The sequence below is a fragment of the Camelus bactrianus genome, chromosome 3, assembly GCF_048773025.1.
Source record: "Camelus bactrianus isolate YW-2024 breed Bactrian camel chromosome 3, ASM4877302v1, whole genome shotgun sequence".
NCBI classification, from domain to species: domain Eukaryota; kingdom Metazoa; phylum Chordata; class Mammalia; order Artiodactyla; family Camelidae; genus Camelus; species Camelus bactrianus.
The window spans coordinates 92,605,929-92,632,149 of record NC_133541.1 but is presented as its reverse complement, the minus strand read 5'-3'; the positions used below and the strand labels follow the sequence as shown (position 1 = coordinate 92,632,149).

At 35.4% G+C, this 26,221-nt stretch overlaps 2 protein-coding genes across 6 annotated transcripts in view; both read right to left on the bottom strand.

Moving 5' to 3' along the window:
- CDC42SE2 (CDC42 small effector 2) overlaps positions 1 to 6,615 on the bottom strand; it is a 135,026-nt gene extending 128,411 nt beyond the window's left edge. For 2 of the 4 annotated variants that reach the window (XM_074360617.1, XM_045507764.2), the window contains exon 1: positions 6,476 to 6,609. The gene's annotated coding sequence lies outside the window, so the exon portion shown is untranslated. Of the gene's footprint in view, positions 1 to 5,098; positions 5,259 to 6,475 lie in introns of all 4 variants that reach the window. The other 2 variants (XM_074360616.1, XM_045507765.2) reach the window with 2 other exon arrangements.
- LYRM7 (LYR motif containing 7) lies at positions 5,494 to 26,127 on the bottom strand. Of its 2 annotated transcripts, none has more exons than XM_010971571.3 (5): positions 25,996 to 26,118; positions 20,737 to 20,809; positions 19,171 to 19,241; positions 15,098 to 15,179; positions 5,494 to 7,430 (listed from the first exon to the last, which is right to left on the bottom strand). In XM_010971571.3, exons 1-5 carry the CDS (start codon positions 26,011 to 26,013, stop codon positions 7,360 to 7,362), a joined length of 315 nt encoding a protein of 104 aa, XP_010969873.1. In that variant the 5' UTR covers positions 26,014 to 26,118; the 3' UTR covers positions 5,494 to 7,359. The 2 variants fall into 2 exon arrangements, with proteins under 2 accessions (XP_010969873.1, XP_045363725.1); XM_045507769.2 differs by having other exon boundaries at positions 7,293 to 7,430; positions 19,171 to 19,238; positions 25,996 to 26,127.
- Positions 26,128 to 26,221: the final 94 nt, after the last annotated feature.

Below are 26,221 nucleotides of genomic sequence, written 5' to 3'. Positions count from 1 at the left end.
CCAAACTTCTCCTGCCTCACAAAGTCCTATCTTTTTCATTCCATTTTTCAGATGCTGTTAGGTATATCTGTTTATCCTTTAAGAGATTAAAAGCTCATTATCTTGTATATTTATTATATTTTATAAACCAATTTTTAATAAATTATTTTTATATTCTTAAAACTCTATTCCTGGGTAGCACTAATTACACTATAATTGCCTACATCCTGAGAGTTTTCCCTGCCAGATTGTTGTCTTTGAATCTCTAGTACCTATCTTTGAGACTGATCCTACGAAATTTAGTTAATGTTGGTTGAATAAATGGAGAGACTGCATTCAGCTAAAACTAGGAAAAAGACTATAGCAAGAAAAATATTCTAAATTGAAGGTCTGAATCACATGTTATTGAATAAGATTTCTTATTCTCAGGAGCTCTGAGATAGTAACAATGGATTGCCAGAAGGACATTTTAGAAACAATTTATTTCTTCATCTGCTGATGAATATTTGGGTTATTTCTACTTTGGGGCCATTACAAATAAGGCTGCTATAAATAAGTCTTTTTGAAAAACTTGAGAAATGATTGATGCATAACATTATATTAATATCAGGTATACAACATAATGATTCAATGTATATACTGCAAAATGATCACCACATTAAGTCCAGTTAATATCCATCACCACACATAGTCACAAATATTTTTTCTTGTGATGAGAACTTTTAAGATCTACTCTCTTAGCAACTTCCAAATATACAACACAGTATAGCTACAGTCACCATGCTGTACATTATATCCCCAGGACTTTTATCTTACAACTGAAGCTCAGACTTTTTGATTCCCTTCACCCATTTCACCCACCCCTCAAACCCAGACTCCTGCAAACACCCATTACCATGAGTTTGGGTATTTGGGGGGCTTTTTGTTTTATTTTCTTCTTAGATTCTACATACAAGTGAGATCATCTGGTATTTGTATTTCTCTGACTTATTAGCATAATGCTCTAAAGGTTCATCCATGTTGTCACAAATAGCAAAATTTTTTATGGCTGAATAATATTCCATTGTATATATGCATGCACATACATATATACATTTATACACATATACACATACACACAACATTTTCTTTATCCAGTTATCCAGCGAAGACACTTATGTTGCTTCCACGGCTTGGCTATTGTAAATAATACTGCAATGAACATAGGGGTGCATACATTTTTTCCAGTTAGCGTTTTCATTTCCTTCAGATAAATACTCAGAAGTGGAATTGCTGTATCACATGGTAGGCCTATTTTTTTTTTCAATTATTACATTTTGGGTATACAGCATTACACGTTGACATCCGTATACACTAAAGTGATCTCCACCACAAATTTAGTTACCATTCATCATTATACAGTTGGCCCCCTTCACCATTTCACCCACTCCCAACCCCTTCCCCTCTGATAACCATTAATCTGATCTCTGTATTTATGAGCCTGTTTTTTGGTTTGTTTGTTTGTTCTGATTTTTTTTTATTCCATATATGAGTGAAATCATACAGTGTTTGTCTTTTTCCATCAGACTTATTTCATTTAGTGTATACGTTCAAGGTCCATCCATGTTGTTGCAAATGGCAGAATTTCATTATTTTTCAACTGAGTAGTATTCCATTGTGTATATATGCCACATCTTCATCCATTCATCCATCGATGAACACTTAGGTTCTTTCCGTATCTTGGCTGTTATAAATAATGCTCCAGTGAACACAGGGATGCATCTATCTTTTTGAATTAGTATTTTTATGTTCTTTGGATAAATATTCAGAAGTGGAATAGCTAGGTCATATGGTAGTATTATTTTTAATTTTTTGAGGATCCTCCATACTGTTTTCCACAGTGGCTGTACCAATTTACATTCCCACAAGCAGTGCACAAGAGTTCCTTTTCTCCATGTCCTTGCCAAGACTTGCTATTTCTTATCTTTTTTATAATAGCCATGCTAACAGGTGTGAGATGATAGTTCATTGTAGTTTTGATGTGCATTACCCTGATTATGAGTGATGCTGAGCATCTTTTCATGTACCTGTTGGCCACCTGAACGTCTCCTTTGGAAAAATGTGTACTCATTTTAAAATTAGATTGTTTCTTTTTTTTTGCTATTGATTTGTATGAGTTCTTTATATATTTTGGACATTAACTCCTTAACAGATACATGATTTGCAACTATTTTCTCCTATTCTCGAGGATGCCTTTTCATTTTGTTGATGGTTTCCTTTGCTGTGTAATATAAACATGCAAGTCTTTGTATGGATAAATGCTTTTATTTCTCTTAGGTAAATACCTAAGAATGGAAAGTATATGCTTAACTTTGTAAGAAATTGCTGAATAGTTTTCCAAAGTTGTTCTGCCATTTTACACTCCTAGCAGCAATGTATGAGAATTTCAGTTCCTCTACATCCTTGCCAAGATTGGTATAGTCACACAGATTCTAATTCTAGCTATTCTAATAGGTACGTAGTAGTATCTCATTAAGGTTTTAATTTCTTTTTTGTGTGTGTGGTTTTAATTTCTAATGACCAATGATTTTGAGATCTTTTCATGTGCTTATTTTCCACTTGTGATTTTTGATAAAGTGTCTATTCAAAAATTTATCTATTTAAAAAATTGGGTTTTTTGGTATTCTTATGACTAAAAATTCTTCATATTTTCTGGATAAAAGTTCTTTATCAGTTCGTGATTTGCAAATATTTTTCCCAGTCTTTTTATTCTCTTAACAGTTACCTTTTGCAGAGCAAAGGTTTTTAATCTTGATAAAGTCCAGTTTATTTACTTTTCTCTTATTATTGTGCTTTTGGTATCATATGTTAGAAATTCTTGCCTAACCTAAAGTCACAAAGATTTCCTCCTGCTACTTCAAGAAGTTTTACAGTATTAGGTTTTACATTTAGATCTATGTTTAAATTGATCTTGAGATAATTTTTGTATATGCTATCAAGCATGGATCAAAGTTTCATTTTTTTCTTTTTGCATATGGATATCCAATTTTACTCTCTTTTATCATAGCTGATTTAACTACTTAAGGACCTTTATTATTCCTCATAAATTTTTGAGTAAGTTCTACCAGTTCCTTATAAAAATCCTACTGCAATTTTAACTGTGATTACAATACATTTAGAGATCAATTTGGGAACAATCAATAAGAATATGTTCACCAATTATTTCACTGAAACTGTCTTGCTAAAGTCACCAAAGTCACCTTCACATTGGTATTCCTAGTGGAATTTTCATTGTGATCACAATGCAATCACCTCCTCTCAACAAAACACTTTTTTTTTGACTTGGCTTCCAAGACTCTGCATGCCAGGGGTCAACAACTTTTTCTGTAAGGGGACCAGACAGCAATTTCGGGGTTTGTGGATCATGAAGTTTCTGTTGCAATTACTCAACTATGCCACTGTAATGTGAAAGCAGCTATCAACAACACGTAAATGCTAAGTATGGCAGTGTTCCAATGTAAGTTTATTTACAAAAGAAAGAAGTGGGTCAGATTTGGCTCCTGTGACCCATAGTTTGCCAATCTCTGTTCTACATTCTCCTTGTTTTCACCCTACCTTATTGGAAGCTTCTTCTCTGTCTCTTGTGCTTGTTTCTTCTATTCTTAACTCTTAACGCTGGAGTGCCCCAAAAGATTCAATCATTGACTTTTCTTCTTCTCTTTATATAATCAGTTTCTTGCTGATTTCATCTACTGTCATGATTATATTAATTGCTCTCATATTTATATCTCCAGTCCAGACTACTTTCTGAACTATAGATGTTAATCCAATGTCTTTTTAACAACTCCACTTGGATATTTTCTAGACATTTCAACTAATATATGCTCAAAACTAAATTCTTGATCTTTATTCACAAATCTACTCTGTTTTCACCATCACAATTGATGGCAACAATATCCTTTCAGTTGCTTAATCCATAACCATTGGGAATCATCTCTGACTTCTTTCTTTCTGTCTCACCTCATACTCGATCTATTAGGTAACACACGAGTACTATCAAAATATACCCAGAGTCTTGCCACTTCTCACCACCATCACTGCTGCCACTCTGGTCTAAGCCACTGTCATCTCTTACCTAGAATAATGCAGGAGACTCCTAATTGGTATCCCTGCATTCATCCTTGCCCCCATAATCTACTTTCAGCACAAAAGCTAGAATGATGTCTTTAAAACTTAAAATCAGATCAAATCACTCCTTTTCCCAAAACCATCTAATGGCTCTGTATTTTATTAAAGTAAAAACCTCAGTCCTTAATAATAGCCTACATAACCTGGCATTTTTATCATTTAGAAAATGTTTATATCACATTTCTTGGACTATATTTTTAGCTGTTATTCATTTATACATTTTGTATACTCATATGGTATTTAGTAATAAATTCTACTTATGTATCACTTCAAAGAAAATCCCTGCCTCCTACCATATCATTTCTATGACTTTTGTTCTCCAACTACTGTCTTCCTAAAATTACTTTGCTCTGTCACTTGGTTCTCCTCAAACACAGAGGACAAGAACCTGCCTCAGGAACACTGCATTAACACTGCACTCTATTTGGAAAGCTCTTCCCTTAGATATCTGCACAGCAAGATCCCTCACATACCTCCTTTGTCTTTGCTCAACTATCACTTCCTTAGTGAGACCCTCCCTGATCACAGGATTTACAGTTGCAACACCCTGCTCTTTCTAGCTTTCCTATCTTCCTTTCCTGCCTTATCTTTCTCCCCATTACTTACTGCCTTCTAATTTATTTCTTAATTGTGTTTATTAATCTGTCTCTCACCTACACAAAGTGTTATGTTCCCCCAGGGCAGTGAATTACTGAAGTCCCAATGGGAAAAAGATGATGTACTTATAATACACGTTTGAGGAAGCTTTGTTTATAAAGGTACTATTACAAAACTACGTGTGTAGGGGAACTCACATGGGTGAGATGTTGCTGACCCAGATCTGAGGGGGGGTGGGGAAGCTCTTACTCAAACTGCAAGGGAAGAACTGTACAGAGATCACCTCGACAGCAACTTTGAGGGACGATGCCAACCTGAGGCAACCTCTCAGGGATAGAGCCAGAAAAATAAATACCTGCCTTCACTCTCTTCCCTCCCCCTGATTTCTGGCCAGGGTCCTCCACTGGCTGAACCAATCAAAAGCCAGAGGGTATGGGAAACACTTGAGCTGATTCATACAGGTCAGTCTTCCCAGAAAAGGCTGAGAGCAGCATCAAGAAGGGCTGAGAGTGGATCTGAAAATCACAAACAGAAGGTGAGGCAGGCATTTTTGTTACTTTGCTTCGTGGCTGTACACTACTTATAGGAGGTTTACAACCAATGTGTGTCTAGTCTCTGTTCAAAAAAGGTAGAATGACCAATTATAACAGTTGCTACTATGGGGATGAATAAAATAAGAGCCGAGAATTGACCTTTGGACTTACCAAGTAGAGGTAAACAGTAACTGGAACAAGAAAGGTTTCAGTGGAGTGATTGGAATTAAATTTTTATTGGGATCAGTATAACAGATGGGGGCAGAAGTGGAGAGAGTAAACACAGAAGCTTTTTAGAGCAAAGAAGCTCAAGGGCAGGGGTGGCAGTTCAAGACCTTTTTTAAGATGAAAATATTTCAGAAGGTTAAATGCTGTTGAGAACAATCTAGTGGAGAGAGGAAAAAATATTCGGCAGAGGAGGAAGATAATTGTAGGAGCAAAGTCCTTCAACAGCTAAGAGCATTAGACTGATTTCAGTGCATAGTAATTTGGGATATGATCAAAGTAGCTTTACATGTTATCAGGAAAAGGATGGGCTCATTCAATAAATAATGGTGAGGTAAACTGTTATCTCATAAAAAAAAGATAAAGTTAGATCTCTCTCTCATATCACAAATAAAAATAAATTCTAGACATAAAGGCCTGAAGATAAAAAGCAGAACTTCAATGTTCAGAGGAAAAAACCAGGGGAAAATGTGCTAGAATATCTTTATGACTTTGGAAAGGAAAAGAATTTCTTAAAAAGCTATAAAGCAAAATCAATAAAATAAAAGATTTTTTAAAAATGAATTCACTAAAATAAAGTCTCATACTACAGGTTTATCATAAACAGAATAAAATGACAAATCACATATTTTTAGACAACAATTGTATCACAGATAACAAACACAGGATTAACATCAAGAATATATAACACAGAATAGATAAACAACAAAATCCTACTATATAGCACAGGGAATTATATTCAGTAGCTTATAATAACCTCTAATGAAAAAGAATATGAAAAAGAATATACATATGTATAACTGAATCATTATGCTGTACACCAGAAATTAACGTAACACTGTAAATCAACTCTACTTCAATTAAAAAAAAAACTATATAAATATATATAAAGGGTCAATAAGAAAAAGCCAGACAACTCAAAAGAGAAAAGACTCAAAAGAGAAGACTATTAAATACAATGTTATAGTTCCTACCATTAGGTGGTAAAATGCCAAGCTGCTTTGTGATACTGCCAATCTCATGAGGGATGAAACATGTGGAAGGAAAAAAAAGCCATTTAGGTTTTACTGATTAAAATGAAAAGGATGCAGCCACATATTACATTTTCACAATAAAGTCTATCTGTGATCTAACTACAGTTAACTCTACTAATGTCTTATTATACAGTTTGATCAAGGGCCACTATTATCTTAACAATTAGGATTTCTGTATTCCACAGTTATCATAGGTGATTTTGATATTTTATTCATCCATCTTCAGAAGATTAATTTTAAAACTTCTTTATAGGAACAGAGACATATGCTTTATCTCTAAAAGGAAACTACAATTACTTGTTAACTACAAAAATAATTCCAGTGCTTTGAAACAAAGGCCACCTCCTGTGGAAAGTTGACACACATTGTGATTTTGGTGCCAATTAATGTTTTGGGAACTAAATATTAGTTTAATCTAATATTATTAATCTAATAGCTTCATTTCATATGGGAAGAAAAATCCATCAACCTGTCAAAAACACTGCATTCTCAAATAGCCATGATAAGACAAAATACTCAGCAAGGTCAAAGAGAAGTGAATATGACATACCTCCCTAAGCATTTATTTTACTTTATACACTTTGATTTTCAGTGAAAATGAAATGTCTTCTTCTGTATTATTCTTTAGAAATACTTAACTATGTTTTGCAGTTTTTAGCAATGTCCTTTCCAAAATGTGAAAATTAATTATGAAACTATACTTTCATTCATTCATTTTCAATATGTCAGTTCAGAGAAAAATTACCTACATTTCCAGGATGTTTGCCAGAGTTATATATTTTAAAATTAAAAATAACAAAGACTTGATTTTATTCTAGAAAAATTCATTGCTTCTGAGTTGGTGTATCACAATACGGCACATTTTCTAAAAGAAGGTCTTTCCTAGGGACCAATTCTGAAAGAGAAACAAAAAGAATATTTAACATCATTAAAATTTAAATGAAATGCAAATAGACTTATTTCCCCTAAAATTTATAACAATAAAATATCGACTTTTAAAGTAAATCTTCCAAGTGATATTTTATTTCAGTTAACTTCTAAGGTGGAATTCTTGATTTTAAATGGAGATAGTTAATAGGATTCTCATTTCAGACACATAAAAATATATGCGACCATCTTAACCTTTTATCATTTATTTATTAAATATAACTAATTAAAAAACTGAACAGAATTCAGCTAAAGCACATGGTCAGTATCAGATTACAGATTAATGATAATTAAAACTATCAACTGGAAAATTTGCTTATACTACCTACTACATAAAAAGTAAGCCACTGTCCCAATTTAAAGATTCCAAATTTTACAGAACAGTGGCTCTCAACTAGAGGTGTTCTGGGTGGTCACACCTATTGAAGAATGCTGCTGGAATTTAGTGGGCAGGAGCCAGGGATGTGTGGGACAGTCTGGTGCAGCAAAGAACTATCCCGGTTAAAATGACAACAGAACCCCACTGAGAAACAGTGTTCAACAACAACAAATGTTGAGTTCTACGTAAGACATAATGCTGGAGTCAACTGAGGTAAAGCTCTTAAGATACAAAATTTTGAGGAGATAAATGATTTCTCCTTTTTTCTCCAGAAGAGCTGAATCCAAGTGAACTGTCATGATCAAAAAATGCTCACATCAAATTCTACAAAATAAATTGTCTATATTCATCAAAAACAACATGGTCATGAAAGACAAAGACTGAGGAACAGCTTCAGATTAGGAAGACTAAAAAAATATGGTGAGTAAATGCCATTTGTAGGATCCTCAACTGGATCCTAGACCAGAGGATCCAATCTATAAAGGACACCGTTAGGACAAGTAGAAAAATCTGAATAACAGAATTGAATCGATGTTAATATCCTGATTTTAATAATTATACTGTGGTTATATAAGAGAATGTCCTTGTAAATTTAGGAAATACAATGACGTATCTTTAAGAAATATACCCTAAAGTATTTCTTCAGATCTAAAAACAAGAGGTTCTGTTGATCTGAAAAATGCTGATTTGGGGACGTGCGGGGAGGCATTATGTCTGCAATTTATGTTCAGAAAGTTCAGGGAAAAAAAAGGAAGGAAAGATGATAAAGCAAATGTAGTAAAATGTTAGCATTTGTGGAATCTGGGTAAAGGAAATACACATATTCTTTAACTTTTCTTAAACTTTTTCTGTAAATTTGAATCATTAAAAATTTTTTAAAAGATTATTTCTAAAATGAATTCAATTCAAAAGGAAAACTGAAATTCTCTCTCACACACCCATACACACACACACACAAATAAGTAATCTGACTAGAAATAATGCTTCTATGAGTCACATGGTAAAGCTGGCTTACTGAAATGAAAACCAGTTAAATAAGTATTATTTAACCATTTTTTTAATATCTCACTGCTTCTACCAAATCTATGGAGCTTTCACCAGAAAGCAAATTATACCTTAGGTTTTAACTTATTAACAATGACAGTAAATTGTTTCACTTATCAAACATATATGTGCTTATTTTTTGCTGGACATTACATCAAGAAATGAACATACAGGGGGAGGGTATAGCTCAAGTGGTAGAGCACATGCTTAGCACACATGAGGTCCCTGGTTCAATCCCCAGTACCCTCTCCATTTAGAAATAAACAAACCTAATTACCTCAAGCAAAATGTGTGCTTCTATAGCAAAAAAAAAAAAGGAAAAAAGAAATGAAGATACAGAGACATATGTATAATAGTCTCTTCAGTACAGCATGGTGACTATAGTTAATAATACTGTATTCCATATTTTAAAGTCCCTAAGAGGATCTTAAAGGCTCTCTTTACAAGAAAAAAAAACTTGTAACTACGTATAGGGACAGAATAACAAGACTTGGAGATCATTTGATCATTTCTGAATATATATAAATATACAATCATTATGTTGTATGCCTGAAACCAATACAATGTTATACATCAACTATACCTCAAAAAAAAAAGTCTCCTCAGTTTCACAGAGTTCACAGTCTAGTGGAAGAGACAGATAGATAAACCGGAAGTCCAACAAATAGTGGTTTAAGTAAGTAAGAGATTTAATTCTCTCACATATCAAGAAACACAGATGAAGGCAATCCTAGGCTGCTACAGGTCCTTAGTACCACTATGGACTCAGGCTCTTTTTAAATTCCTGTTCTGCTACCTCTCATGTTTGGTTTCCATCTTCATTGCTGCTGTCCCATCACATCTGCACTCTAAGCAGGAAGGGGGAAAAGGGCAAAAAGGAGAGTGCGAGTTTGGCCTATGCCTTTTGAACAGGAAAACAATAGGTTTACTGGAAGCAACATCCAGTAGACACTTCCTTACACTGGCCAGAAAAGAGTCACATGGTCTGGGAACTCACTTTTTTTTTCCTGCCTGTCACACTGCACCCTGAACACAATTCTTCAGTTAGTAGGAAAGAATGAATATTGGAGAGGCAACAAGCAGTTGACACTTCTGGCCAGAGAACATGAAATATACACCCTTCTTTCCATACAACACTACATCCGTTTACTCCCTGACCTCTAAGGTCTGATCCAGATTCAAATCAGGGCTCTCTGGCTGATATGCTAGCCTTTCCATTAGGTCCAGCTGTGGCTCACATGGTAGGTACCTACTGGACCATAGTAAAGGGTAAACAGGATACAGCAATAAAAACCTGGAATGGAAAACACATGGCGGTCAATGCTCCACAGCAAATCCTAAATCCTGTACCGGAAGAGCAAGAACTCTTTGCTTTTGGCAAAGCAATAATCAGTCAATCTGGCAGTACTTAATCCTGTTTTCTGGGACACCCAAAGACCCTCACTCATCCACTGTCCTCCAAGGCTCCAGGTCTGTCCTCTGGGGGATCCAGACAGGGGGATATTAGGGAAAATGCCCCTCTTTGAGTCTCTGAAGCTTTCATAGTCCACTTCTTGTTGACATGAGTTCAGGAAACCAGGGAGAGTCTTAAGAGTTGAAGAGAGCTAGCCAGGCTTGGGGTTTTTCAGCAATGTCATTTATTCAAAAACTTTACAGGCTCCAGGTCTATTTTTTCCCAGTCATTTCCATGTACAAGTAACTACAGGCAAACAACTTGACACAGTTATTAAGCATGAAGATTTTCATCCTTTGGTAACAGATTCTATGCTGTCCCATCTCCCTAACCCTTAGCTTAGTGGACATTTTTTAATGCAATGAAAAACGATCAACCCCAGTGAGTAAACGCATCCTTTTAGCTGATCTTTGTCTGGCAAATGAGAAAGGCTTAGGGTACTGATTTTATTTCATATTAGAGCTCAGAGGCTTCCTGCATGTACTGCCTTCAGTTTTAGTGGATAAGAGCAACTAGCATTTTTAAGCCTGCAAGGCTCTAAATTATAGGACTCTCAATCAATGAGACTTTAGGATGTAGCGAGAAGTGTCCCTTAGCAAAGTAGTACTTCTTTCCATCTTTGCTTTGCAGACTGACTAGCTTAATCTGCATTAATCCTCTTTTTCAATATTTTGCTGAAAGCAGGAGGAAATAACCAGTACACACTGACAGTCTGGTTATTTCCCTTACTGCTGTAACTGTACTCCCCAAAGGCAGGAGGAGGGGCTGATCTGACATTCACCACTGCATAGCAAGGGCCACCAGCTTAAAGCCTGTAATGCTCAGGTCCATGTCAACACTACTTTCCTCTATCCCTGCCTTCCAGTCAACTAACTTGGCATTTTAGGTTGTGTAATTTTCAGTATCTCAGCTCTGGTGACAACTTCTTTTGTTCTTAGTTATAAGAAACAGATGCCAACTCTGGCTAACTAGGAATAAAAGGCATTTATTAACAGTTTGCTGGTCTAACTCACAGAATTATTGTGAGGGCTTAAGAATCAGGCAGGCTTGAGGCTAAGCTTCCATGAACAATGTCCAAAGGCTTACCACAGAACTGGCCTGATGACAAAAACCGCTGCTGCTTACGGAGCACTAGAAAAAACTACCACCATTTCTACCCTCAAGGAGCACAAGATGCTACACTTCACATGTTGCCAGAAAATCAGCTTTACTACATCTGTTCCTGCTACCACACCAGTGACACTTCTGGATCAATAACTTTACTGTGCAACCAATGATCTTAACTCTTGCCAGGAAAATAGATTCTGTGCCAGGAGTCTTTTCTCAAGTTCATTTCTGAATACAGGTAATATGCTGCATCTATGTTAAACATCTGTGCCTGAGCAGCAAGGGAAACTGAGGAAGTGAATATTCTAGATTCTATCTTGGGGATTTAGAACTCATAGAGATGAAAATTCCTGAAACAAAACAAAGATATTCAAAAATTGGTTCAGAAAATCCGTCAAATATTCATTCTCTATCTCTTTACACAATTTACCTTACTAGGTAAGCTTGGGAATGAAAAGGCACTCTATAGTTGAGTTTTTCTGAATTCACTTAGGCTGAACATATCACAGGTATATTTATATGTAGTATACTATTTTTCACTGTAACTTTGATTTATTGACTATAAAATTCCTAACTTTGCTCTCTAAATTAGATATCAAAGTACTGTAACAACATTAATTTAGGAAGTTGTCAGATCTCAGTAAGGAACTACACTAAGAAAGAACATGGTTTATTTCCTATACTTCAGGTTCCTGAAAGATTTTCTCTATTATGATCATATTAAATGTGTCATTTAAAAAGTAATTCCCTTAAAATAAAAATGCTTTAACTAAATTATGATCCCAAATCAAATTTCAGGTCAAGATTTTTTTAAAAATAATAAAAAAAAAAGGAATAGACAGGTCCAAACTCATTTTATGAGGCCAGCATTACCCTGATACTAAAACCAGACAAGCACACTGAAAAGAGAATTAGAGGCCAATATCCTCGATGAACAAAGGTGCAAAAACCCTCAACAATACATTAAAAGGACCATACATTCCAAGTTGTATATTTGTTTCCCAATAAAAAAAATTTACCCCCCCCCAATATAGCGATTAAAGAATCAAATCTGTTTTATCTTGAACCCACAGGCATAAAGTAGGAAAAAGAGATCCATATATATATATATACACATACATATACACACACACACATATATACACACACACACATATATACCCACATACATATATATACATATATATATCTTAATAGAAAGAATGAGGCCATATTTAAGGCAATATAGTATTATATACTAATAATCATGTAAGAGTCAAAATTTTCAATCCTGTTGGAAAATTATCATACTTAAAACCAGGCATTTGAAATACAGTTATCAAATTTAGTTACATAAAATAACCTAAATTTTTATTCATGTAATAAAAATAATATTTAACTATAATTACTCACATAAAATTTTGGCTACACTACACAGAAGCTCTAAAGATTATTATTATTATTATTAAGATTAAAGCTAATGAGTACAAATTTTCAATTTAGGATTAGCTATCTTTACTGCCATTATAACACAGAAATAGGTGTACACATATACAGTTATTTATTTTTATGACAAAGGTGACCCTACACTGCAGTAGGGAAAGAGTGGTCTTTTCAAAAAATGATGCTGGATCAACTGAATATTCAGATGTGAAAAAATAAATCTTGACTCCCACCTCGTATCATATACAAAAATCAATTCTAGTTGATAGAAACAACCAAATGGAGAAGATCAAACAATAAAGCTTTGGGAAGAAAGCACAGGAGAATCTATTCATGACCTTGCTTGAGACTTGCAAAGATTTCTTAAACAAGAATCAAAAGTATTAACCATAAAGAAAAAAAGGGATAAGCTGGACTACATTAGAGTTAAAAAACTTCTCATCAAAACATAAAATTAGCAAAGTGAAAAAGCAAGCCAAAAAATAAAAGATTCTTCTAATACATATATCCAACAAAGGCTTTATACTCAAGACATATAAAGAATTCCTTCAAATCAATAATAAAGAGGCAGATAACTTCTTAGAAAAATGGGCAAAAGGCTTGAACAGCTTCTTCATAAAAGAGAATATCCAAATGGCCATTTTAAAACAACTGAAAAGGTGCTAGTAATTCATTAATTACCAGAGGAATGCAAATTAAAATCACAATGTGATAACACTACATAACCACCAGAAAGGCTAAAATAAAGAGATGCACAATATCAAGAGCTGGTGAGGATATAAAGCAACTGGGGTTCTCAGATACTGCTGCTGGAAGTCTAAATTAGTCTAACTACTTTGGAAAACTGGTTAGCAGTATCTATCAAAGCTGAATAAACACATACCATATGATCCAGAAATTTCACTGCTAGGTACACATGCACTGAAGAAAATGCATTATATATGTGTATGTATTTGTACATGTATGTGTGTGTGTCTGTGTGTGTATTACGCCAAAAGACACTTACAAGAATGGTCATAGAATCATTATTCATTATAACCCCAAATTAGGGAAAAAACCAAAGGAACAATAGCAGAATGGATAAATTGTAGTATATTCCAACAACATTCATGGAAATGTTGCTATACACAATAATAAAGATGAATCTCACAAATACAATGTTGAGAGAAAGAAGAGAGACAAAATAGTAGTCCTATATGATTCCATGTATATAAAGTTCAAACACTTTTATTATACTAGGTTAAATATTGATAGTGTTAAAAGTCAGAACAGTGGTTATACTTGTGGGGAGGGGCTGACTGCGAGGAGCATGAGGAGGGGGCTTTTGGGATACTGGTTACATAATATAACTTGAGTGGATGCTGGTTGCACAGATACTTTGCAAAAATTCACTGGGCTATACTGTTACAAATTGTGAACTTTTCTGTTTGTATGTTGTTTCTATCATTGTTGTTGTTGTTGTCATCCCCCCAAATACTTTAGGGAATGAAAACCAAATATTATGTGAAATGAGATTCTGGTGAAACCCCAGCAGGAGTCTGGAAGTATAATGGAAGATCCTCAACTACACTTCCATGTCGTATAGTCCCAATTCTTCTAAGTTAAAATAACTCTAATCATAGAATAAAAGATAAAGAAACAGACTTAGTCTAGGTAGGTGGTAAATGATACTAGGAAAATTAAGAATGCCAGATAAATATTACAGAAACAGTCATACAGGCAAACCTCTGAGATATTTTGAAGAGTTTGAAATATTGCAAGAACTACCAAAAGGCTACACTGAGACACAAAATGAAAAAGTTTGAATATTGCAAAAATTACCAAGATGTTACACCGAGACCCAAAATAAGCAAAAGCTGTTGGAAAAAAATGGAGCATATAGATTAGCTCAACACAGGGTTGCCACAAACCTTCAGTTTGTAAAAATGCATTACCTGCGAAGTGCAATCAAATGAGGTGTGCCTGTTCTGTCTCTGTAACTGTAGTTTTGCAATATAACCAGTGGTTAAGATTAAAAAGAAAAAAATAAATTAATAAAAGAAAAAGAAAAAAAATCTAGTTAAACAGTTGCACAATTCAGCATTTTAAAATATAGCCTCACAAATGTGTACAATATATACCACAATGTCTGGCAAAATCAAGCTGCTTTACTAATCAGCATAACATGCACTGCACTTGCTCCATTTTAAAACACACTGCAGTGGGAAAACACTTCTTTAATTTTACTTACTCAGCGTATTGTGGTCTGTGTGAATACCTTGTATAACAGATGTTCTCAGTATCAATTCAACATCAGAACCTATTTTTATCAGCTGTTATGAAAACAAACAAAAAAAAAACAAGAATAAATCCTCCAGGTATTTTTTCAATGGTTTACATGATTGTGCTGTTTTTCAAAACTATAGGTTTATTACAATTTCTTTTTAGGCAATACTTGCCCTTAACTTGTTGTAACCATTCCAATCCATACAGAAAGCTCAGACATGCGTATACTTCTACCCTATATCTATCCACTATACTTTTTTTTTTTCCAAAACAGATTTAGAGTATTTTTGTGGTAATATATACTTTACCGTGTGTTTAAAATGCATAGTTTATTTTGGGAAGGGTTATACCTCTCTTTTTACTACAGAGCTGGATGTTCTGAACACTAGAAAGAATATTGGATTAGGAATAAGAATACCTGAATTCCATCCCTGGCTCTACCATTAAGTGTATGGCCTTGGGTTTTTAACCTACTCTGTGAGTTTCAGACCTCATCACTGCAAAACGAAGAACTGGACTAAAACAGTGATTCTCAGAGCTATGGATCCCTGAGGGACGTTGAGACCCTTTCAGGGACCCATGAAGACAAAACAACTTTCACAATACTAGAGCCATCTGCATTGTTTGAGTTGTGAACAGAAGTAGAGCTTTCTCTTTGGAATATCATTTTTACTTGAATGAACCACTGATATAAGGTCCGATTATTCAGACTTGGGTATTTGGCAGACATTTTTGTGAAAATGGGTGAAATGAGTATGTCACTTCAAGAAAACAACTGACATTATTTCTGAACAACAATAAAATTCAAGCTTTCAAGAAAAAAATCAGAATTCTGGAAAACCTGTACCTTCCACAACAAGCTCAACAGCCTCCCAATACTTAGATTTTTTCTGATAAGATAAATATTAACAGATGTAATTTTAAAATATTACATATTGAACTATGTCAACTTTTGGAAGATCCTTTGGTGAATCTATATTTCCCAAATCATCAGTGCATGATGTTACAAAATCATACATGAGTAAAAGATCCAAAGGGAAAGACAGATTAAAATCTATTGCTCTACTACATGCAGACATGAGGGCATGTGGGAAAAAAAATACCCTAGGAAGAAGCATCAGCATAAGTGCCCTGAGACAGGGAAGTTCTTGGTAAATTCAAACATCCTCAAAGAAGGAACTGAGATTGTAAGAATGAGAAGTGTGGTGAGTTGAGGCGGGAAGTTAACAAGGGTCAGACGATATAGTATTATTAGTCATGGTAGGTGGGACTTCAGATTTTACTTTGAATAAGGTGGGGAGCCATGGGGGTTGTGATTAGAAGAATGATAGGACAGGCCTTTAAAAGTATTGAGAATAGGCTGTAGCAGGCCTCTCTAACAACCCAGTGAGAGATAATGATGGCTTGAACCAGGCGATAATGATGGGGAAGATGAGAAGTGGTCAAATTCTGAGTACATTTTGAAGGTTAAGCCAACAGGATTTGCTGCCAGATTGGATGTAAGTATGAGAGAAGGAAAGCAGTAAAGAAAGAGATTATCTATGTTTTTGGTCTGAGCATCAAAAGGAGGGAGCTGCCATTAACTGACATGGAGAAGGCTGTAACAGAGCAAAGCCTTACCTCCTGACAGGCTTGAGAAGGGGTTTAGAGAAAGAAAAAAAAACTGGTCTCTTCATCCACTGGAGGTGCATAAACTGAGTTGAGTTCTAAGTCTAAGGCTGACAAGAAGGCTAGACGAGAAACAAGAGATCAGGGGAGATCTGACGGGATGAGCAGGATGTGGTATGTATGAATCCTGGACCCTCCCCACCAAGGAATATATTTATATATATCCTTTGGACTAAAAGATAACAAGCTCCATTCTGCAACTAACCTTCAAGGAAATTTACCACTTGTTGAGGTATAGTATCAAAGAATATCCACAATTTTTTGAAAAGGCTAATATATATTCCTACCCTCTTCCAACTACATATATGTATGAGGCTGAATTTTCTTCATATAATTCAATCTAAAAATCATGTTGTACCAGATTGAATGAGGAAGAGGTCTGAGAATTTACTGACTTCTATTAAGCTAACATTAAAGAGACTTGCAAAAACGTAAAACAATGCCATTCTTCTCACCAAATTTTTCTGAAATAGTTATTTTTCATAAACATTCTATTTGTTAACATGTAATGAGCTTATTATTTTAAAATTATTTAACCAATATATATTTTTAAAATTTCTCAGTTTTAAATTCTAATATGGTAAATGTTGATAGGTGTAACACATAAATAGCACTTTCTGGAATAGTCAATTTTTCAGAAGATACAGTGGTCATGAGACCAAAAAGTCTGACAGCTGCTAGTTGAGAGGATGCCTAAGATTCCTTTTGGTGCCAAGACTTCATGAAGCCTCTAATACATGACAATGTAATTATCTAAAAACTACTAAATATTTAATATATGCAGAGTTACCAAAAGTACAAAATATACATTTATATATAACAAATATCTAATTTCTAGATTGCTTAATGTTAGTGCTCTACAAGTGAAATGCATTTGGGAGATTGTAGTTCATTTTCCCAACTGGTTAATAAAAACAGATCTCAATTAAAATTTTTTAAAATCATGACTTCAAATTTTAAAAATAGTCACAGGTATACCTCAGAAATATTGTGGGTTTGGTTCCAAACCACCACAATAAAGCAAATATCACAATAAAGTGAGTCACATAAATTTTCTGGTTTCCAAGTGCATATAAAAGTAATGTTTACAATATACAGTAGTCTATTAAGTGTGCAATAGCATTATGTTTAAAAAAAGCACATCCCTTAATAAAAACACTTTACTGTTAAAGAACGCTAACCATCATCTGACAACGCAGGTTTGCCATAAGCCTTCAATTTGGAAAAAAACGCAGTATCTCTGAAGTGCAATAAAGCAAAGCACAATAAAATGAGGTATGCCTGTACCATACTGTTTATTACTCAGTCTACTGAAGAGCAAAGTAGTACAACCTTGGTGTATACCGTTTAACTTCTCTTCAAGTCATGACTTGACTATAATGTCTTCTTAACTTCTGCCATGAATAAAAATTACATAGTCCCTGTTGGCCCTACCATATGCTTAAGTGAAATCTTTCCCTTTTTTTAAAATTTGAGAGATGGAAATACTTAGGCTATCTCATTTTGTCTCATTAGTTTGATTATTACAGATATTTACTATTTCAAAAATAGCATTTTTCTCTACTCAGTATAAACACACTTGTATAAAAACTTTTTTTCAATGTGTGGAGATTCCACTAAATATGGAAGAATTTCTCTAATTTGTAACTTCCTCTTTACCAAACCAATTCTTTGAATCATAATTACCCTTGCAAATTATTTTTCTTTTTCACTTTCTTCCTAAAGGCCCTTTCCCTAAATGTATACAAAGACAGCACAAAGTTAGACACAGGAACACTTAGGAAGCAGTGTTCCTTCCTAAGTCAGAGGCAATGTATACAAGCATATGATTTTATGCAGGAAAAGAATCATTGTGCATTTTTTCAATAAACATGTATTGGGAGTACCAGGGAACTCACAGACTAGTGTAGTAGACTGCCTTCAATCATGGCAAGAAACTAAACAAAAATAAAGAAGGCAAAGCAAGAATAGTTTATAAACTCTGGCTGGCCAACTTACACAGTCAAGATAGGAATTAAAAAAAACAAAATCTGTCCACTTAAGCAAATGAGCAGAACTGAGGGAGTTATCACGACACCCACTCTCCTTAGTTTGAGTCGCTTGCCTTAGATGAAGACAGCATCTCTGTGGTTTCTGGGTTGGTTCAGCTGTTCTTGCTTTGACCAAGGCTATATTCATGCTCTTTTCACCAGGCAACTTGCTGTCTTACGGGTACAGATGACCCAGAGAGGTAAGCCATACCAAACAAGTTTTATTTCATAAAAGATCTTATAAAAAGATTTTTCATAAAACTTCTCTTTTTAATCATTTCCTTTAGTTGCTAAGAAAATGTATGCATTTTATCATAATTGAAAAACTTAAGTACTGTACCTCTTCTATTTTCTTAGGAGAAGTTTCACTTTTATTACATTTGAATTCTTCATTTATCTTTATTCTGGCTGCTAGAGAAAGCAAATATATATAAATAGTTATTTGCTTTACAAATTTATAATTCCTGCCTCAATCATTTACATGTTGTTCATCATACTATGATACTACATGCTATATACATACATCTACCATTTTCTAGTCGAGAAAGTAGTTGTGCCCCATGTCATACAAAGTATAAAAATAAGAAATTTATACATGAAGTCTCTTGGAGAGTTTTTGATAGGCTGGTAAATTTGTAATTAAACCTAACATATACTTTTAACACTCGTTCATACTTTTGTTTCCTGCTTTTTATTTCCAGTTTCCTTTGTGAAACCTCTAGCTATGAGACTCTAAATTCAATTTAATACTTTATTTCTGTAAATCTAAGAATTTAAATTAAAATGCTTTTTTCTTAGATAACAAAACTCAATACATACAAGTATGTTAAACTACACACATACATACACACACTTAAAATGAAGATATAGTGGCAAAGAGGATATATAAATAATTTTGAGTGCCTTTGCTGACAACCAAAGAAAGTGAAAAATAAAACTTTTATTCATATGTACCACTGAGACTTTGGCATTATTATAGCAGCATAATTTAAGACAACTGACAGTTTGTCAGCCTCATTGTGTTGCTATGAACATTTAGTGAAAGAATTCATGTAAAGTGCTTAGTAAATATGCAATGTTAGCTATTCTAATAATTATTTCACTTAAAAACATTTAAAGCAACAAAAATATGCTATGTTGATGGAGAACAGCCATAAAACCTTTCTTCTGGGCTCAATACATTTCAGTATGTAAGGTGGTTAAGAGTTTGGGCTTTGGGGCCAGACTGCTTAGGCTAAATTCCTGTTTCTACCTCTAACTAAATATGATATGACACAAGTCTTTTCACATTTTGTCAATTTTCTCATCTGAAAAAAACAGAAATTATAATAGTAACTACCTCACAGGGCTGTTACAAGAACTAAATGAGGAATCTGTGTAAAGTATATACAATATAAGGCAAATACTTTAATATTCAAGAAATTATTTTTGGTGAATTATAAAAAACTTGAGTTCCTAGGGACAACAGGGACACTTTACCTATTTGCCCTTTTAAAGAGGTTTAGAAATGTGTGAGGATTAGAACTGAATCTGACCAACACAGAACCTAAGCTTTAGAGCCCCGAGTTCTAGATAAGACAGACTCTGGGCCTAAAGAGTGTAAAATTCGATTTTATAATAGAAAAAGGAGTTTCATGGCTTGAACATAAAGCAAGCAACAGAGCACATTGAAATTTTGATCCTATTTTCCATGATTCTTTGTGAAAACTTGATCTTTTAAAATTGTTTCTTTAAGTAGATACATCTCAAAGAAGTGTAATGTAAACCAATCCTTATAAAACAAAACACTAGGGGTAGATAGTGAAGGTCATTCCCTAAGATAGGTATTGACCACACAGGGTCGCTTGGATAATAAGCACCCATGTGAAGAATAGACTTGCTCGAAAGGAGCAAAAAATAAACTTACCTTCTAGTGCTCTGGGATCATTTTTAAAAACTTGTTGTCTGGTCCTGTGCAATGTTCTAAAGAGCTGTAAAACCTGTAAAGAAAATCAGAATTCAGACCTCGAAAGAAAAAATTTCCCATTTTACATAACTACAAGGATTAAAGAGGATTTTGTTTGTTTCTTAAGACTATTGTTCAAAATAGCTGGTGAAAACCAGGGTTGGCCAAAATAACTTGATTATTTATCTTTAAGAAAAATAGCTCTATGTATTTACAAAAATAATACAAAATTATCTTAAACAAAACAATACAAGGATGGTTTAAAAGTTAATGATTCCTAGTGATCAGTTTGCTAAAGTAACCAACTTTACTAGTCTGGCATTTTTTTTTTCTCATTTTTCTTAAATACTGAGACCTTCATCTGCTCTTAAAGTTATACACACATACACACTAACTCATGAATAGATTACATCTTAAAAGAGCCCAGAAGAAAGATGTTTCAGATAATTTTGGGCAAGTTTAATTGTGATTTCTTGAAAAAGAAGTGACATGGTGACATTTTTGAATACTCTAAGATTATGCTTGAAAAAAAAAAGATGAGAGAAAAGAACCTGGCATTTTGGTAGAAGACAAATTGTAAAGAGGTTTTAGTGATAGGCTGATGCCACTTCACACTTCTGAAGTCCAAAAAGGTAGGTATTCAGTATTGTTCCTCCAATACTGCTCTTTCTCCTGTCTTCCCAATTTCACCTATGGAAAACAATCGATTTCTGAAGCCAGAAATCCCTAAGTCATTCTATAAATCCACTTTACTTTTCATGTAGAAACTGTAGGAATGGCTCTCTAATCTTCTGTATGTTCTCCATCACCCAAAGTTCAGGCCTTTTCCTATCTCTTGCTTAGACTACTTACAAAGATTTGTTACTCTGCCACCATCTCCCCTTTCTCCTGGTCCATTCACCAGAAAATAATATCTGCCCTTTACTGAGTGTATCCTGTGTGCTAGGCACTCTTTTAAGTATTTTACATATATTAGAAAACCTGTAACATCAAAAGCAGACAACAAAACAGAAATATGAAAAAGGGAGAAGACATAAAAATAAATCAAACTGACCAGCCACAATAAACTTCCTCAGAAATATAAGTTATTGCAAACATGGAATAACAACAAAAAGAAGTTACAGTAAAATTTAAAAGGAACATTTGAAAGATGCCCCAAAGCTCCTGAATATCAAATGAGTGATAGCAAAGATACGTTGAGAAAAACTGCCCACAAAGTACAATAAAAATTCAGATAGAAATTGAGGGGAGAAAGGATAAGAAAACTGAAAGAGTACTCCAGATGGCCCAATAGTTACCTGCACAGGATCTCCAAGAGAGAACAGAGAAAACAGACTCCGCCAAGTGCCCAACACAAAACCCATGCCACAGTATATTATAATGTAAGTTCAGCATAATGCTAAGCAGGAAAAATCTTGGAGGGAGAAAACAGTTCATGTATAAAGGACAGAAAATCAGAATGGTATCTCACTTATAAACAGAATCACCATAAGAAGACATCTTTTAAGTTTTCAAAAAAAAAAAAAAAAGGTCCAGCTTAGAACACCATACAAAGCCAAACTATCACCTAACTACAAGGACAAATAGACATTTTCACAAATGCAGTCTCTTATCTGCCATACACCTTTTCTTGGAAAGCTATAGAAGACTATGCTCCACCAAAACAAGGGGATAAACCACAAAAGAAAAAAACATGGGAATGAGGGAGACAGGTGATCCAATATGAAAGAGGCAGAGATGATGATGAAGGACAAATTCAGGTCAGCATCTGTGCAGCCAGCATAGAAAGCAACTAGTCTGGAATACAGCAGAAGGCTAAACTGCTCCAGAAAAGATGCTGCTATGGAAAACATAAAACTGATAGACCCCAGTTTTGCTCAGAGTTTGGGAAAAGATATGTAGGAAAGTGATAATAAAAATAAGGCCATTATTAACTTCTAGAAAAACCAAGAAAGCAACATAATCATATATTTACATGAGAGGGCTCAGCTGTGGACAGGTTTTCTATAGCCATGATAATATCAAAGATGAAAACTGATTCAGCAAAGTTGGTACATTAAGAGAAGCAGGGCATTAGAAGATGAGTCCTCAACTTTCACAGTTAAAAGTCAATAAGGAAAGGGGGAGAGGCAGTATAAGGGAATTAAGAGGTACAAACTATCAGGCATAAAATAAGCTACAAGGATATGTATTATACAACAATATAGCCAATATTTTACAATAACTATAAGTGGAGTATAATCTTTAATAATTGTGAATCACTATATTGTACACCTGTAACTTATATAACATTGTACAAATACACTTCAAAAAAAAAAAAAAAAAAGACAGTCAATACCATGTATTGGCAAGGATGTGGAAAACCTGGAACTCTTAAATATTGTTGGTAGGAACATAAAACAGTGCATCTGCATTGGAAAACAGTTTAGCAGTTGCTGAAAAAGTTAAACAAAGAGTTATCATATGACCCAGAAGTTCCAGGCCTAGGTATATAACCAAGAGAAATGAAAACATATGTTCACACAAAAACTTGTACATGAATGTTCACAGTAGCATTATATGTAATAGTCACAAAGTAGAAATAACCCAAATGTCTGCCACCTCATGAATGGATAAATAAAATGGTACATCCATGTTGTTATGGCTTGAAATATGTCCCTGACAAAAAGACATGTTGAAGTCCTAATCCTCCATACATGTAAATGTGACCTTATTTTGGAAATAGGGTCCTCGCAGATACAACCAAGTTAAGGTGAATCATTAGAGCAGTCCCTAATCCAATATGACTGGTGTCCTTAAAAGAAGAGGAAAATGCCATGTGAAGAAAGAGACACACAGGGGAAAGACCACAGGTGAAGACGGAGACAGGGACTGGAGTGATACAACAGCAAGCCAAGGAACACTAAGGTTTGTTTGATGGCCACCATCAGAAGCTAGGAAGAAGTCAAGATTCTACCGAGAGTTTTAGAGGGAGCATGGCTCTGCTGTCACCTTGATTTCAGACTTCTAGCCTCCAGAATTGTGAGACAATAAACTTGTTGTTTTAAGCCACCCAATTTCTGGTGATTTGTTAGAGCAGCCATAGGAAACCAACACCGATTTTACTACTGGGAAGTGAGGTCCTGCTGTAACAAATACCTAAAAATGTGGAAGTGGCTATGGAATTGAGTAATGTGTAGAGATCAGAAGAATGTTGAGGTGTTTGACCTCAGTGAAAGCTGAGATTGTCTTAAAAATATCGTTGGTAGAAATAGAGGCTTTAAAGGTGGCAGAACACCATAGAAACCAGGGAGTTTAGTATTACAAGAGTGGTGAAGGACAGGCTGCATGGAAGAAAGTGAGAAGTCAGTCAGTCTAACCGTTTTACATGGTATTTAGGGAAGAAAGGAAAGTGATTCCAGTAGTACAACAACCAGTATCCTTACTTTAAGGATAGTGTAAGAAAAAGAAAATGTCATCATTACTGCCTTCGAACTTTTATTAAAAAGTAGAAAACTAGATCACAGACTATCTTCTCTTCCTCATTTACTTACACTGATTGGACAAATTCAGGCAATGTATAAGGAAATGTAAATTCTTTACAGTCGTATCAGTTTGAATCTGACATTACCACTTATGGTAAGCTTAGACAAATTCCTTAGCCTTTTTGCCTCAATTTTCCTGAAAAATGGACTAAGTTGGAGGGTGGATGATATAATTTCTGTACTAGGATTCACTTTAGATAGTGATTACTCACCTCTCTCTTCTAAGTCTGGGTAATATGCCCCTCCTGAGTACATTCACAGCAGTGGGCACTTAGTACAGTTTTTGTTAATTAAAGGCTTACTTGCTATTGTCCCCTACTTCCTCAAAGGCTTCTCAGTCACCTTTGTATCTTCCACACTTAGCACAGGTGTCTTCTACACATGGTAGTTCTAAACGTTGTGTTTTTGAAATGAATCCTATTTAATTTCATTCGTATTCAAGTTTTCCAAGCAACTTTCCACTTAAAGTACTGTCCATATGTTATTTCCTCTTAACAGAATATTCTTTTCTCTCTTCTAGCTAATCTTTAATCACACTTCCGGTCTCAACTTAACTTACACTTCTATGAGAAAATTTTTGCCTCCCTCCAGATAGGCTAAATCCATTATATGCTCACAAAATACACTATATTTTCAACTCAGTTCAATTTAGCATTTACTAAACTTGTAATTAAGTTATCGTTTAAAATCCCCCTACCTACTAGACTTCAAGAAGGTAAAGGTGGTCTCTTTTTTGTTACATCCACTATGCTCAGAAAGTATAGGTTAAACGCTGGCTGTTATGTGCTACTGATAGCTATTATGGACACACAATAAGTTTTTGGAATGAATAACGCATTACAATTCTGTTTCTATTGGCGCCGTGACTATTAAAATGTGCTAAGCACACCCAGTTCAGTAGTACCACTAAGTACTGCTTGGTGGTTTCCTATTATTGACCAATCTTATGCATTGCTTTGCCTCACTGTATTGCAGCAGGCCATGTCCCTTTTCCCATGCCAATGTTCTACTCAGTGACAAGGACAAGTCTCAATCGGCCATATTGGTATTTAACGTTAGGGATGGCTGGTCCCAGAGAATTGTACACTGAACATGAACGCACATCAGTTTGACAAGAAATGAATGCTGGGCCAAGTTCTAAGGGATCTGATTCCGACCCCGGCAGGGCCATCACTTCCCAAGCTGGTCAGAGCACTCAGGTCTCGCGAATCTCTGCTCTGTCTCGCCAGCGTCACTTTTGGCAAGTGATTTGCCGGGACTCAGTTTCCTTGGTTCCCAGACGTCTGCGCACCTTCTGGCTATCTGAAGAAACCTTTCACCCCATCGGATGGCTGCAGCGCAGGGCTGCCTTGGTGTCTCGTACACTTTCCAAGGATGTGAAACGGGTCCCTCACGCAAACACGCGGTGTGGAGAGGGAACGGGGTCAGAACTCAAGTCGCAGGCTTGCATCGCGGGTAAACACGGATAAACGCAGCAGACTATGTAGGAGGAGCCCGGTGCGGCCCTCCCTCCTCCGCACCTACATAAACCCCCTACTGCCCTTCGGGGTCAGTCACGGGCTTCTCAGGTGTAACGGCCACACCCTCCGTAGAGGGACCTGAACCCCAGCTCCAGAGACTCCAGACTCCGTTCGCAAGGCCGCGCTCTTACCCTCCCCGTTTACTTTGCACCCAACCCCTCCCGGGGCCCTGTCACCTTGGCCGCCTGACCCATGGCTCTCCTCACCGCTGCGGCTACCTCTCCAGTGGTCGAGTCGCCCCGCTTCTCGACAACCAATCACCGCCTGGCGTGGACGGTCCAACCCCTTCCGTCGCCACAGTCCTATCGCACCACAACCAATCACTACGCAGCACCTCCTTCGTAGCCCCGCCTTCCGTGAAAGGACAGGCGAGAGGAGTTGCTAAGCCGGTGCCCTCTGGGA

What these genes read in the sequence shown, in the direction of transcription:
- LYRM7 (XM_010971571.3), bottom strand. An exon ending in TGATCCCAGAGCACTAGAAG is followed by an intron (nt 19,242 to 20,736) that starts GTAAGTTTATTT and finishes TGCTTTCTCTAG; the next exon opens with CAGCCAGAATAAAGATAAAT. An exon ending in CTCCTAAGAAAATAGAAGAG is followed by an intron (nt 15,180 to 19,170) that starts GTACAGTACTTA and finishes TTTTCATAACAG; the next exon opens with CTGATAAAAATAGGTTCTGA.